The sequence below is a fragment of the Taudactylus pleione genome, unplaced genomic scaffold (assembly GCF_031769625.1).
Source record: "Taudactylus pleione unplaced genomic scaffold, aTauple2 ptg000386l, whole genome shotgun sequence".
Lineage (NCBI taxonomy): Eukaryota > Metazoa > Chordata > Amphibia > Anura > Myobatrachidae > Taudactylus > Taudactylus pleione.
Window position 1 is genome coordinate 13,414,421 of NW_028284787.1, and position 14,701 is coordinate 13,429,121.

The 14,701-nt window shown below is 43.1% G+C and overlaps 1 protein-coding gene across 1 annotated transcript in view; it reads right to left on the reverse strand.

The window, feature by feature from the left end:
• The window catches only part of ANKRD33B (ankyrin repeat domain 33B), a 336,403-nt gene extending 324,219 nt beyond the window's left edge, over positions 1-12,184 (reverse strand). Inside the window, exon 1 of the mRNA XM_088445661.1 lies at positions 11,630-12,184. Within this exon, the coding sequence (XP_088301787.1) occupies positions 11,630-12,184 (555 nt within the window). The remainder of the gene's footprint in view (positions 1-11,629) is intronic.
• Positions 12,185-14,701: the final 2,517 nt, after the last annotated feature.

The window sequence follows — 14,701 nt, forward strand, 5'->3', positions numbered from 1 at the left end:
CGCCCCCAAACGGCAAGCGTTGTGTTTGGAACACCTCCATTTGGCTGGCCACCCCCCCAGCCTGCCCACCAAATGGGGCGAGCTGTCACTCACCATCAACAGCTCGCCCCTTTTGGTGCGAGACCTGTAGCGACGGAGCACCCATTGCTCGCCGGGTCTTGCGCATGCCCAGTGGCCAAACATCGACCCGGTTGTGAGCGCTCAGCACTTGCGACCGGGTCTGAATCAGGCCCCCTGTTCTTGCAACTTCCAAGCCCGGCCATGGGCAAGGTACAGCTTTCTCTCCAAAGATTCAGTTTGCTCCGTGGCTTTATGCAGACTTTCCTCCAGGAATACATTTCTTTCCGCCAGACCTTCTGAAACTGCTCTAGCTGCAGCTAAATTGGAGTGGAGGGTTTGTACTTGCTCCTTACAGCTGACTTCAAGATGTACTATCTGCATCTTTTTTCCTTCATGGTCTGTCTCCCACTGAGCGTTAGTCTGCAGCATCTGGAGATGCTTCTGTTTCAATTCACAAAACTTTTTAGCCAAAGAACTTTTCTCAAATTGACATTCTTTAAGCTTTACTTGTGTAGACACAATTAAAGAGTCTTTTTCCTTTAACACCAGAGCCTGATCTGCCACTTTTACTTACGTGCACTCTGCATCACTCTGATGTCTCTGGACACCTTCTTTCAATTCTTCCACTTCCTGCTGAAGTACCACACACTTTTGCTGCAATTCAACAACATCTTGCTCTAATAAGTCATTATTTGCATGGAGCACATCATTCTCATCCTTTGTAACACATTGGGATATTTTAGCCTTCTCAAAGCGTTAAGACATCGTTGCCAATTTGAGGTCTGTCTCTTTAAGTACTTCACATTTTTTAATTTCTTCCTGCTCAAATGCCATTTTCAAGGTGGACAATTCACTCCATAATTTCTTTTCAGTTTGTTCATAAAAATTTCTCTCATCAGTCAATTGTTCCATTAAGTAATCAATCTGCCCAGCATAATACATATTACTTTTATTCAAAACTTTACGCAAACTGCCAAATTTTTCCAGGCTGATATAGTCCCCTCTGGACGGACCTTGCACCATACACTGACCACTTTCTTTTTGCGCCTTGAGCTTGCCCACTGTTGCTTGTTGGCTTCTTGCTGAGCTGCTGTAGCCAGCAGCAAGGCCTTCACCATGTCATCCATGTTGTCTCAAAGGGGTAAGAGTGAAGCATAATTTGACTTGCCTGATAATCACTGGATGACACCTTCATGGGAAACACGGGACAACAGTCTTTTCAGCCACAATGAATTGGGTGTATGTCACTTTAAGGATTAAATGTTTTTTTTTTTTTAGTGCACAGTTTTTAACTTGCAACACTTGGTTTTAAATGTATACACTTCACAACATAACACAGTAACTACTTTGGTTGTCATTTGCACCAACTTTGATTGCAATGAACACCATATAACAAGTCTCTTTCCCTTTAATTGCAAAAGAAAAAGCCCAGGATACAGAATAGCACACCTTGAAATTAACGAGCAGGTCCTAAGCATTCAGCAGAATAAACCACTTTTCTTGCAGGTTTTCAACATTAGAGGTTACACACATTTCTCTTCACAGTCACAGTATATATTGTATAGCTGGTCATTTCAACCTTTAAACCATGATTTGCAGGCATGCATACAACTTTTTCATGAAATACTTCAACAGACTTCTCTTCACTCACCACCTTGATGAGCCTTCCATCACTCAGGTGCAAAGAGCCTCCTTTAGCTTTCTAATACCTCTTTTCCACCAAAAACCCAGGTCCAACCTGGGTTTTTGGACATGGTTCCAACCCTGGTCAGACCCAGGTCAGACCCATTTACACTGCACCTTTGATCTGGGTTACTCCCAGGTCAGCCCTGTTCACACTGAACCTGGGTCTGCCCTGCTAAACCTGTGAGGTCATAAAAAGTGGAAGGTGAATGCTCCACTACCACCAATCAGCTCATTTTAGGCATGATCCAGGTCAGATAACCTGGGTTGCACCATTTACACTGCACCATTACCTGGGTCCATCCTGGGTCCAACCCTGGTAGCTACCTGGGTTGGATTGCAGGGTCACTTAACCCAGGTTATTTTTCAGGGACCCTTTTACACTGAGCTGCGACCCGGGTAGAACCAGCAATAACCCAGGTTTTTGCTCTGGTGTAAAAGGGATATAAGAGAGTCCAATTATGTAGTGCAATAAGCATCCATATTTCCATTTGTACTCCAATTTTTCTGTACCTGCTGTAATCCACTTTTGCACAGACCTGTCTTGCGTAGACCTTTCTTGCGTAGAATCTTCATCCCTGCATTCTCCACCACATGTGATAACTTGGGGTAATTAGCTCGGTAGATTGGAGTCAGTGGTGCAGTGATTAGGTGCAGAATTAGAGTCCACACATGGCATTCCAGTAAAATAAAGAAAATGGTACTCTACTTCAGCATGATAATCAGGAAACAAAAATAGAAAATAAAAAACAACCTAGCCCTCTCTTAGGGTACTAGCTCACTTCTTGTCTGAGAGGTTTATGGTCTCCCCTTGCCTCCTGCAAGGTCCAGACACAGGCCTCCTGGCCCCCAATGGCTCGCTTAGCTTCACTGGGCACTCTGGCTGCCACAGTCCCACATAGACTGTTTCCAACAGCAGCCTGACTGGTCTGCCTCCTCATCAGCCCACACCTGAGCTCTCTCCACAAGGCACTCACAGGTGTATCACAACTCAGTATTAATACCCTGTGTGGGAGGATCTCTCCAACCCCACACAGAATCTGCTGCTCACCAATGCCATCTCTGGTAACACTGCCACAATATATATATATATGACTGTTACTATATGCTAGTTTATTGTCTTAATAGTTTTTAATAAATTGGATGTTATATATTTTTTAAACACAGCTCTCAGTCATATTTTAATGTGGTTTCTACACTCTATTACCCTATTCTTTCTTAATCATTTGTTTGCAAAGGTTACTTATCATCGCCTATTTTACTTATGGGTGAGCTGACGCCCTTTTGTCACATATAGGGAGTGTTAATAAAGACTGAAGGCCTGATTCAGCAAGGATCGCAGTAGCATAGATGCACACATTCGGTCGATTAATTTGCATTGTGCATGTGTATGTATTGCAGTACATGTGCGCAAACTAGCAATTGTGATGGGAACTGCATTTGCAGAGACTACGCAGACCCAGAGCACATTGATTAACAGGAAGTGCTGTTTGTGGATGGTGATGGGGGTGGTCGTCGGGTGAACGCAGGTGTGCCAGTGCGTTGCAACGCCGTTGCAGGGGCGTGCATAAATTATCCACTGCAATACCATACGCAGCATGAGGGCTCATAGATTGTGCTGAAGTAAGCAATTCCTGAGTGAGGTCTGACCTGCCTTAACTGTGCGTATGGGTCTGATGTTACTCATTTGACTGCTGGTAGGAAAAAAAGGTAATTTGGAGGCCCTTGCACAAACTGACTTTGCGTTACTTAAGCTGTCCACCCTCCAGTTTTCAGCACAGCCGGGAACCTTGTCAGTGATCGGCCTATGAGTCTACTTCCCCAAAATGTGGAAAAGATGATGTTCATCAAAATTAATTACAAGTTCCACGAGGAAGACCTTTACTAGCAATTCAGTAAAAAAAATACAGAGGCGCATTTAATGGTGGATTCCCATGGGGACTAATTAATATTGTGTGAAGAGGATGTACTCACTGATGGGGATGATGATGATGATGACATCTGATGGATGTGCTGCAGATGAAGTAACAGGGTGGAGGTTCCTAGATGGTTAAGGTCCCTATCTCGATTCTCTACTAATTTTGGCTTTACAAATGGTACAGATGCCTTCACAACAGTTGTCAGGATTTGTGTTAAAATAATTCCACACCCAAAATGTGGCTTTTCTGGTGTTATGCCCAGGCGTCACCCCAGCCTATAACCCCAGTTTATATCATTACCCCAGCCTATACCATCACCCCAGGATATACCAGCACCCAAGCCTATATCGCCATCCAATCCTGTGTTGTGTATAAATTATAGCTGTGCTCCTTGTTAGATTGGGGATTCATTGTCCAGTTTAGGGATTGAGAGTTCCATTTAAATCCATATCACCACACCCTCTACACATCTTCTGACCTGGGCTACAGGAGGAGCAGCTGTACTCTGGTATATGGTTGCATGGAGTTGCCCCTCTGACTCGCTGATATTCAGGTAGAGGGACCATTGGTAGGGAGCAGGGTCACTATAATCAGAGAACACAGTTTTAGCTGCTTTATTAAATTTTTTAAACCATATCCTCTATTTTCACCTTTTGAAAATATGTTTATGTGAATCTTAGCTGAGGCATTTGTGATGTCATTATGTTTAATATATTATGCACTTTATTTAGCACTTTGTTGTGGTCTTGTAGTCCGCGTGTAGACTAATCAGTTATTCATGATTGAGGAAAGAAGAGAAAAGTTGCATTTTATTATTGCTAACTTTGTGTTATTAAATTGTAAAACTTACAGTGTGACAATATTTATTACGAATACACTTCGTTTTCCACTTACAGTGTGACAATATTTTTTACAAATACACTGCGTTTTCCACTTACAGTGTGACAATATATTTTATGAATACACTGTTTTCCATTTACAGTGTGACAATATTTTGTATGAATACACTGCGTTTCCAAAAAAAAAATAAAAAAAAAAAAATATATATATATATATATATATATATTACACTGGGGTACAGCACAAGAAAAATATATAATATATTATTTTTGTTATTAATAATATTATTTATTAGCTTTTTTTATATACACTGGGCACCCTTGGATGGACAGAGCACCCCCGGTTGGACACAGCAGCCCCTGACTCTGGATGGACAAAGAAACCCCTGGATGGACACATAAGCCCCTGCCCTAGATGGATGCAACAACCCCTGGATGGACACAGCAGACCCTGGATGGACACAGAAGCCCCTGCCCTTGATGGACACAGCAACCCCTGGATGGACACAGCAGACCCACAGCAGCTCCTGGATGGACACAGCAACCCTGGCCTGGATGGAAACAGCATCCCATCTTGGATGAAGCACAGCCCTGACAGCCCGGGACTCAGCAAGCAAATGGAGCCGATCACCGTGGGGAAGGGACTTTTATACAATCCAAAACCAGAGAGAAGCCGACAGCAGGATGATGATGTTTTGCCTCACTTTGAGATCTGATTCAGACGGGAAAACCCGAGCCGGACTCGAATATATGGAAGTTCGGGTGGGTTCGATTCTCAGGGAACCAGACCACGCTCATCTCTAGTACAAAGGGTGATGTAAGAAACATACGGAGAGTAACCCTCTAATGGGGCACACTCACAACCACCCCCTTCCTCATAAATAGTGTACCCTGTGCTGGACACTCTACACAGGTAGCAACACCGCAGGTGTCTTGACGGTAACGTAGTGTCAAGGACACCATGGATAGAGGCACCCTTAAGGAGCCGGCTAATGACCCAGGCAACCACTCCCATCTTATGTGATTTTAGACATTCAAGTTGTTTCTATACTGAAGCACTGTGTATTCCACGTTAATAAACAATGTTTTCTACATTCTCTGATTGTTGTCCATAATTGTCTCATATACATGAGGGATATAGAGTATAATGGGTGATAATGGGTATAATGGGTGAGCGCTTAGTACATAACTGCCATCCTAAAGTATTATTTTTGGAGTAAGGACATCTTCAGCACCCAGCAGCTCCCACAACCATAGGTGTGATACCTATATAATGCGGAAACATTCAAAACATTCACACAAATTAAATTTGGTGTGCTACATAGACCCCTCTGATTTCTTCACTAGACCAGGTGATCCCTTGTGCTCAGTTCTCACTGCTGCATGTCACCTCATTCTCTGTCATAGTACACCAATTCTCACACCTGTCAGGATCAGCTTTACACTTCGCTCACTTCTTTCTCTCCCATTAAACTGAACTTCATTCTCCCTCACTCTACTTTCAACTGGAAGCCTCACTCATCCTGCTTGAACTAGCGCTCCGCTCACCTCTATTCAAACTCTGCTCAAGGCTGCAACTAGAACTAGCACTAGAACATCACTCACCAAACTATGGGGTCTATTTATCAAGCAGTGATAAGTGTGGAGAAGTGGACCAGTGGAGAAGTTGCCCATAGCAACCAATCAGCTCGTACCTATTGTTTTATAGACTGTACTTGATAAATACTACTTCAAAGCTGATTGGTTGCTATGGGCAACTTCTCCACTGGTACACTTCTACACGTTTCACTGCTGGAAAAATAGACAACTATGTGTGTACCTCCCTTTAAGATGTGCCACTCCCGACCGCCGGCTTCCCGACTGTCTAATACCGGCAAGGCACTAATGACAGGCATCGATATACTGACGCCTGTCATTAGACCTATGCCGTGGGCCCGACACCCGGCTTACCGATTGAAGGTAAGCCTGGCGCGGACAGCTGTGGGAGGGGGTTAGGTTAGAGGCTCCTGGGGGGGCCTTAGGGTTAGGCACCCCCGGGGGGGAGGTTAGGGTTAGGCACCCCCCCAGGGGGACTTAGGTTTAGGCTGCGGGGAAGGGGGGGTAAGGTTTAGGCGCTTAGGGGGGGATTAGGTTTAGGCACTTGGGGGGGAGGTTAGGGTTAGTCACCCCTAAGGGAGGGTTAGGGGGGGAATTAGGTTAGCATACTTACCTTAATGGACGATCGGGATTTCCTCCTCTGTCGGGCTGCCGCTGTCGGTACATCATACTTAATCCATTCAAATATATCTATTACCACATTGAGTTGCCTGGTATTCCTGCTAGTTATACTTATATTTATATATTACTATTATAGTATATATTGTACAATATCCTATAACTTTCTCCACCACCTCATTCCAACCAGAATACACCACCCCACTGGTAGATCAGCAAAATATGTGTTGCCAATGGCTGATCAAATATTGGTAGCAGATACAGAGTTGGCCTAACAGTAGCAGTACTTTGCCCACCAATAGATATAATTATTATGCACCTTCTTTATGTATCTTGGGTAAGAACGTTTGGGCAGGGCGATTTTAACTTTCTGCTTCATGTCATTGTATGCAGTGGTGTCTCTCCCTGTGGTGACACCCGGTACGGGGAGGGATGTAGTGTGTGCGCCTGCAAAAGGGAGCATGACCTCGTGGCCAGAGATGTGGCCTCACGGGCAGGGGCGTGGTCTTGCGGGTAGGGCCATACCCAAACCTCCATTTTAGTCTCTCCGGGGGGACACCCTGTGTGCAGTGCCGGCTCCCTCACTGTGTCAGGAGCCGAGTAATGCACATAATGCTACAGTGCAGCACCCAGCTTCTGTCACTGAGGAGGAGTCAGCACTTTGTTGTTACCCCTCAGCAACCCCTGCACCTCCCTTGTGGGGGAAAATAATGATAATAATTAATAATAACAGTATCCTAATAATAATATGTAGTATTATTCATATGTCATGCTTGTTATTGTACACTGTTTATGCTGTTACTCTGAGTTCATTTAATAATGTTTGTAATGTATATGCTATGTTAGTAGGCTGCACTTTGTTGCTTTCTTTTTATGCTTTTTTCCCCTTGTTCCCTACACATTCATTTGTACACATCTGTTATTTTCAGTTACCCTACGCCATGATCCTCTGTCATATGATCAGATTTATAGTCTATGTGGTATCACACACTCAGCACAGTCTTATTTATTGTATTTATCTGTATATACTTCATGAATATCAATTCTTCTTGACTTTATTACTTTATCTACTTGTAGAAATTATATAATGAACACTTCTGTCTGTGTCTTACTGTATTATGTGAATCAGGTCATAGTCAGATTTATACCACATGGCAAGAAACTTTGCCTTCCTGCCAATCAAAGAGGCTGGTCATGACACAACCCTGTCCCTCTTCTGGCTAGCTGTGGGCTTTAGCATAATGAACACAGGGCCTGATTCAGACCCGATCGCGAGCGCTGAGCGCTCGCAAGCGGGTCGATGTTGGCCCAGTGCGCATGTGCACGACGGAGCAGGCTCCGTCGTGCCCATGCGTGAGACCCCGGATAGCGACGGGCAAGCCATCGCTCCGGGTCTCGCACCAAAGGGGGCGTGTTGTCAATGGTGCATTGGTGAGTGACAGCACGCCCCCTTTGGTGGGTGTGCCGGGGGCATGGCTGCCCTGACAGAGTCGTTCCCATGGGAATGCCTACCATCTGGGGCCGGCCCCATTGACATCACAACTTCACAAGTGATGTCAGTGGGAGTACTTCCGGCTCTGATAGAGCCGAAAGCACTCCAGGGCTTGCGGTAATGAGACCCTACCACAAGGGTCTCGTCGCAAGCCCGATGGTCGCGATGGTCTTGACCATCGTGACCATCTTCCTGGCCGCTCGCTATAGCTGTGGGTGGTCACCCACAGCTATACGAGTGGCCAGGAGGCCGCTCTAAAAATTAAGTAGGACGGCCCTGATTCAGAGCGAGCGCTCTGTCAGAGCGTCCGGCTCTGAATCAGGGCCAGAGTTCCTGTGAGTAATTGTAATGGCATTGCATCTTTGCATTCATTCACTAACCTACAATTAAGTCATCCCAGTGGTAAGAGCTCAGATAGCTGAATTGTTTTTACCATAGCATTTATTTTGCCTTTACAAGACATAATGCAGTGCTCATTTAGTTTTGACATTGGCCGGTGGTCCCCTATAACATTTACAGTACTACAATGTGGTATATATAGACAGGATCATCATCATGTGCAATCAGAGGCGCTGTGAGGGGGGAACAGGAAACTAATTAGGGCCCAGGCTTGTAAGAGGGGCCCGGCAGGGGGCCTGGGTCCAATATCGCTCCCCCTCCCTCTTACCTGTCAGCAGGGCTGGCTCCAGGAGCCACATCCTGTGCAAAATGGTACTGAGGAGCCCATTACCTGCACACAGCTTAGCCGTGTGTGTCTGAAAATGGGGGCTAATTATCATAGGCCACACCCCCTAAATGGAGTTATTTGGGGGCGTGTCCATTTGGCATGCCTCCCATTTAACATCAGGCTGGGGGCAAGCCCAACACTCCCCCAACCCTCTTTCTCTACTGCGAGCGGCATCCATTCTCTTCTCCCGGGTCTGGCACCGCCACACAGCTGCGGCGGTGGAAGTGCCCATCCTCCCGACCACCCGTGGGACACTTTGGCCCATGGGTGGAACAGTGGGGCAGTGCCCAAAAACCGGGACTGTCCTACTGAAATCGTGAATGGTTGGTAGGGGTGCGCCCTCTATGGGGTGGCACCCTTGTTCGACCGTACTGGTCGAACATGCCTCGAGCCGGCCCTGCCTGTCAGCAGCCCAGCACATGCTCCTCTCCTCTTCCTGTGGTGGGGTGCGATCGTGGCACCCCCCTGTTTTTGCCTGGACCCCTAACACTGAATTCTCACGGTGGGCCCTCCATGCCCCCTGTTATTAATGTTATTTGAGGGGAGGTAATTAATGTTATCTATGCCAAATAACATTAATATATTAATTAATAAAGTAATACACCCCTGCACACCTATCCAAGAAGAAACAAATGTACAAAATAGAGGAGAGGAGTGGCTATCAAATGAAGAGGAGAAAGAGATGGTGGGAGGGGAAGAAAAGGGGCATTGTTGCCTGGCACTGTGTATGGGCCTGTCAGCAGGAAGCAGAGCAGTAGATTAATCCTTTAATGCAGATCATCCATTATGTGACCCCAGGCCCCTATTGCTCTCTTCCAGGCCCTATTGCTCTCTTCTGTTGATCCCTAGGCAGTGGTCTAAGGGAGAGATGTATGAAGGTGTGATAAATGTATCTTTGGTGACTGAGCATGTCATGTGCTGCAGTTACCACTTCCCTGCATTATCGGTGCTGCTAATAACTAGATATATTGCTGATCAGGTTTGGCAAGCAATGGTTGGTCAGTGGCACTGACCGCTCCGACAACTGCAGATATTTTGACAGCTGTAGCTGTCATTGTCACACACATAGCACTGTCCCTGGCTGTCAGAATATGCAGCCAGGGATTAAGTTTACCAAAAATAATAAAGTTTTTTTTCCATTATAGCCGCGGGTGCAGCTGGGAAGTTATGACTAGCGCATGCACAGAATCCCTGCAAGCGGTGTTCAAAGCTGCCAAAAGAGGGAGAGTGACAATTCACAGGAGAAATTAGTTAACACTCTCTCTTTCTTTGACAAATAATTTTTCATATATCCGTGCAGAATTTGGCCCTGCTTAACCTCGATAATGGGCAATGCAGAGCCATGCATTCAAAGACTTTTAGCAACATGATAATACATCTTCCCCTATGTTTGGAAAATGTCATGAACTGATTTTTTGGTACTTTATCTGTCTCCAAGTTTTGATACATCTCCCCTATTACCTCCATCTGTCTATTAAATGGCATGTGGCATAATTATGCTGTTATAATTTTTTACCTATTTGATTAGCAGCACTTGCACTTACTTTGATTATGTTAAGCCGCATACATACTAGACGATTTTTATGAATGATATGGACGATAACAGTATCGTATGTATGCAGTGATGTATCAAAACAATGATGCACGCTCCCACGGGTCATTAACGATGTCTTTTGTTGTCCGTATATGCAGGCCAATCTGATGATATCGTCAAGAATTGCCTGTTAAGAGATGTTGCAGGATGACTTCACTGAAAGATATCTTTAAAGATATCTTTCAGTGTGTACACCCAATATCGTTTGTACTGCACTACAAAAAGTTCAAGGCAAATCTTTCACCAATATCGTTCATACAGCACATTGTCTAGTGCAGGGGTCTTCAAACTTGGCCCTCCAGATGCTGTGGAACTACACATCCCAGCATGCACTGCACATAGTTTTAGCATGTTGTTATATCAAAAAGGTGGCAGTGCATGCTGGGATGTGTAGTTCCACAGCAGCTGGAGGGCCAAGTTTGAAGGCCCCTGGTCTAGTGTGTATGAGCCTTTAGACTATAGTGCATATGCTTTTTATGATGTGCCATCCATTCTGTATGTTTTCACATTCCCGTATTTACCCAATATCACATCCCTTTGTTTACATTACCAGAAAGGAATGGGAGTGGTTAGCATCCAGAAGAAGCATAGCCATTATGTGATAGGTCTCTGTATGATGATTCATTGTAATCTTTGACACTCTACAACATATTTAATCCCCACACATCTGTTCCACAAAACTCCACCCATACAACAAGCACACCTTGGCCCATCACCATAATAAGTATCAATAGCAAAAACAACAAGTGTTAATCTGTCACTTCTATACACTAGATAGACAATGAATCCAAGCGGAAATAGTAGTTACTGAAATGCCTATGTAATTATTTCTTTCAACCATTTCTATTTGACAATCACTGAAATTCATAGAAACATAGAAATGTGGCAAATTGTTTTGCTCAGCTCAGAAGCCAGGTGTTTTCCTCTATGATCCACTATAGCAAAAGTAACCTATTGTAGGTTCAAAAATAAGAAATCCACAGTCAGCTACCATTATTGTTGTAATTATTATAAACCTCCTAAATCTTACAAGTTAAAAGTGTTGAATATTTTTAACAATGAAAATGTAATAAATACAAAGGATCTATAGTTTGGACTTACCCTGTTGTTTCTGTCTGTCTCTCCTACCTCTTCCTTGGTCACGCCTTGGCGCATAAAGGCCTTTAAAATAATTGCGTTATTGCTACTGCAGGCTTTAAATAAAGAAAGTGGTTCAGGACTTGTCATGCTCTCTACGCTCCTGAAACTGTCACTGTCCAATCCTGCTCCTTCATCTTGCTCCTCATCTTCACTTTCATCACCTTGATGCCAGTAGCCTCCAGTCTCAAGATCAGGTGGATAAAAGGAGTCATCGGATGCAATGCTTCTAGTATCAGAAAAGTCTGAAAAATCATCATATTCTTCAACTTCTTCACCCTTGTTAATACAAATCTCTAAGTTGGGGACAACTGCAAGGAGCTGTGGCAAAGGGTCTCCAGTCCCCTGCCATGGAAGACTTTCCTCTTCATAAATATTTCCTCCTCCTTTATCATTTTCACCAGAATCTTTTACTAGTCCTTTACCATCTCTCACATCTTCAACAGGTTGTACCTCTGTCCTCCCCTTTCCTGCCTTTGCATCACCACCTGCATTCTGTGTCCCAGACAAAAGCACCATTGATCTCAATTAGATAAAAGAATAGTAAATAGGAATCACTATTGGTTAATTGTATTTTCTTATAAAGTGCAATTAAGCTGATACATAATTTGACATCATGATAAGATGATAAAACGTCCTTTGCCTTTAAAGATACTTTTTGTTTTTATTTCCATTAATTTTGTCCTTTTTGGATGTCCTCAGTTCCCTTGTCCAAGAAAATGTTGAATTGTTCACTCATTTAACACCGTTGCAATCTTTATTTTTCTTCCTTGAGTAGAAATAAGTTACAAGCAGCACGTTTTCCCTCTTCTGCACAGTCTATGCAGCTCTCTGAAAATAACAATTTCACTTAACTTTTTATGCAAATGAAAGGGTTGAAGTTATGCCAAAAATACCAGTCTCTGTTTTTGTAGCTAAAAAATGTGACATACAAAAATCTATACAAATTGTTTGGCTAGTGGCCTAATTTATCTTTGTTTCAAATGCCTAATGCTTTTAAATGGCTTCATAATTGTGACTTTCAGTCAGTAAATAAGAATGAATCCCCATCATCAAATTACAAGTGAAAACAAACATAAACAAAGAAAAAAACACTGTATGGTCGAAATGCTTACCATACTTTTAAAAATGGAATCTGATCCCTTATCAGTGTAACAGCGTAGCGCAGTAAGCAAAAGGTTCGTATGATAGGTTGAAAAAAAATCAGGTTGACATTAAAAATAGAAATACAAATACTTGCTGAAGTATAAAAACAGAACATGTAAGAGGTCCTTAGCATCCGACTTCAGTGGAGAGAAAGACATTTGGAAAAGTCCGGCTCCCTAATCCGATCATCATTTCTGAGAAGATTGAGAATCCAGCTTAGCATGTTGACATCACGGGCACATTTTAAAAGAGATTTAAATGGGAAATGTGCAGCTGTCAATGTTAGTCCCTATAAAGCAGAAACGTAATCATGAACGACTAGCAGGTGAGAGTTTTCTTTCATTTCTGGTAAACAAGGTGATATACAATATGTTGTGAAATTAATAAGTGGACTTGGGAAAAGCCTGCAATTGCATCACTGGTTTAGACTGGTTATGCATTGTATTTTTATTATTTACATATTTCACATTACTGTAAACTAGATATAGTTCATTTATTGTAGACGTTGTGTTTATTTAGTCATCTAGTGATTGATTAACTTAACAAACGTAATCAAAAAGATTTTGTGGAATGCTTATTTGCAATACTTGTTAGTAGTATACTTTCATTTTGTGTAATAATATATTATCTCTTTATTATATTTTACCATACTGTAGTCGTTTACACTTTGTATGTAATGCAAGTGAAAAATGAAAAATGCAATGATAAAAAATCTGATCAGACTTTAAGGGGTCAATTCAATTGTGGGTGATGCTAGTGAGCCCCCAAACAAACAATCACAATTTAGGGGGGAATTGGGGGCAATGTGGTTTGCTGTTGCTAGTGTCCCAGCATTAAACCTGCATCATTATTGTCATTCCTCATGTACAGCTTCTTTGTGACTTATTTATAAATATTTGAGTATTTGCTGAGCTGTGGATTTAGTTTTTACATTTGTGTGTGTGTGTGTATATATATAAATATATATATATATATATATATATATACACTTATTGTAAGGTAATAAATATTGTAATATTAATTTCTATTTCTAGTTGTGCAAGTAGCTTTGTTTTTTTTTCCTTTTACATAGAAACATAGAATTTGACGGCAGATAAGAACCAAGTTCACCCCAGATGCCCGGGGGCAAGTTAAAATTTGTTACCACCCGCTGTCACAGCCGCTGGCACTGCAATGTAGCAATTTGCATGCAGACAGGCTATAGATAGATGAAGGCAGCAGCTGATGGTCTGACATGGAGCTCTCCACTAGTGTATGGTGGCTTCTCAGATGCCGGGAAGGGGTGCCATGTATTGGGCGGCCATGATGGTATATACTGGGTATATAATTACATGGAGGAGGTGCCCCTTCAGAGCTGGAGCCTGGCGGCAGGCGCCTCCATTGTCTCCCATAGTTCTGCCCCTGACTTGGCCCATTTAGTTTGCCCCTTTTTATGTATCCTTTAGGCAACTTCAACCCTATTTGCTCCTTATGTCTCTCTTAAGGATATTCTTCTGCCTAACCCAAGCATGTTTAAGTTGTTCCACCATTTTAGCTTCAACCACATCTGATGGGAGGCTATTCCACTTATCCACTACCCTTTCTGTGAAGTAATTTTTCCTCAAATTTCCTCTGTGCCTACCTCCCTCCAGTTTCAGTGCATGTCCTTGTGTTCTTGTACAACTCTTCCTTTGAAGAATGCTTTCCTCTTGTCCCTTGTTAAAACCCTTCATGTATTTGAAAGTTTCTATCATGTCCCCCCTTTCCCTTCTCTGTTCCAATCCAAACTATACATATTAAGATCTTTTAGTCTTTCTGGGTAAGTTCTGTGCTGTAGGCCATGAACAATTTTAGTTGCCCTTCTTTGTATTGTCTCTAATGTGTCTATATCCTTCTGGAGATATGGCCTCC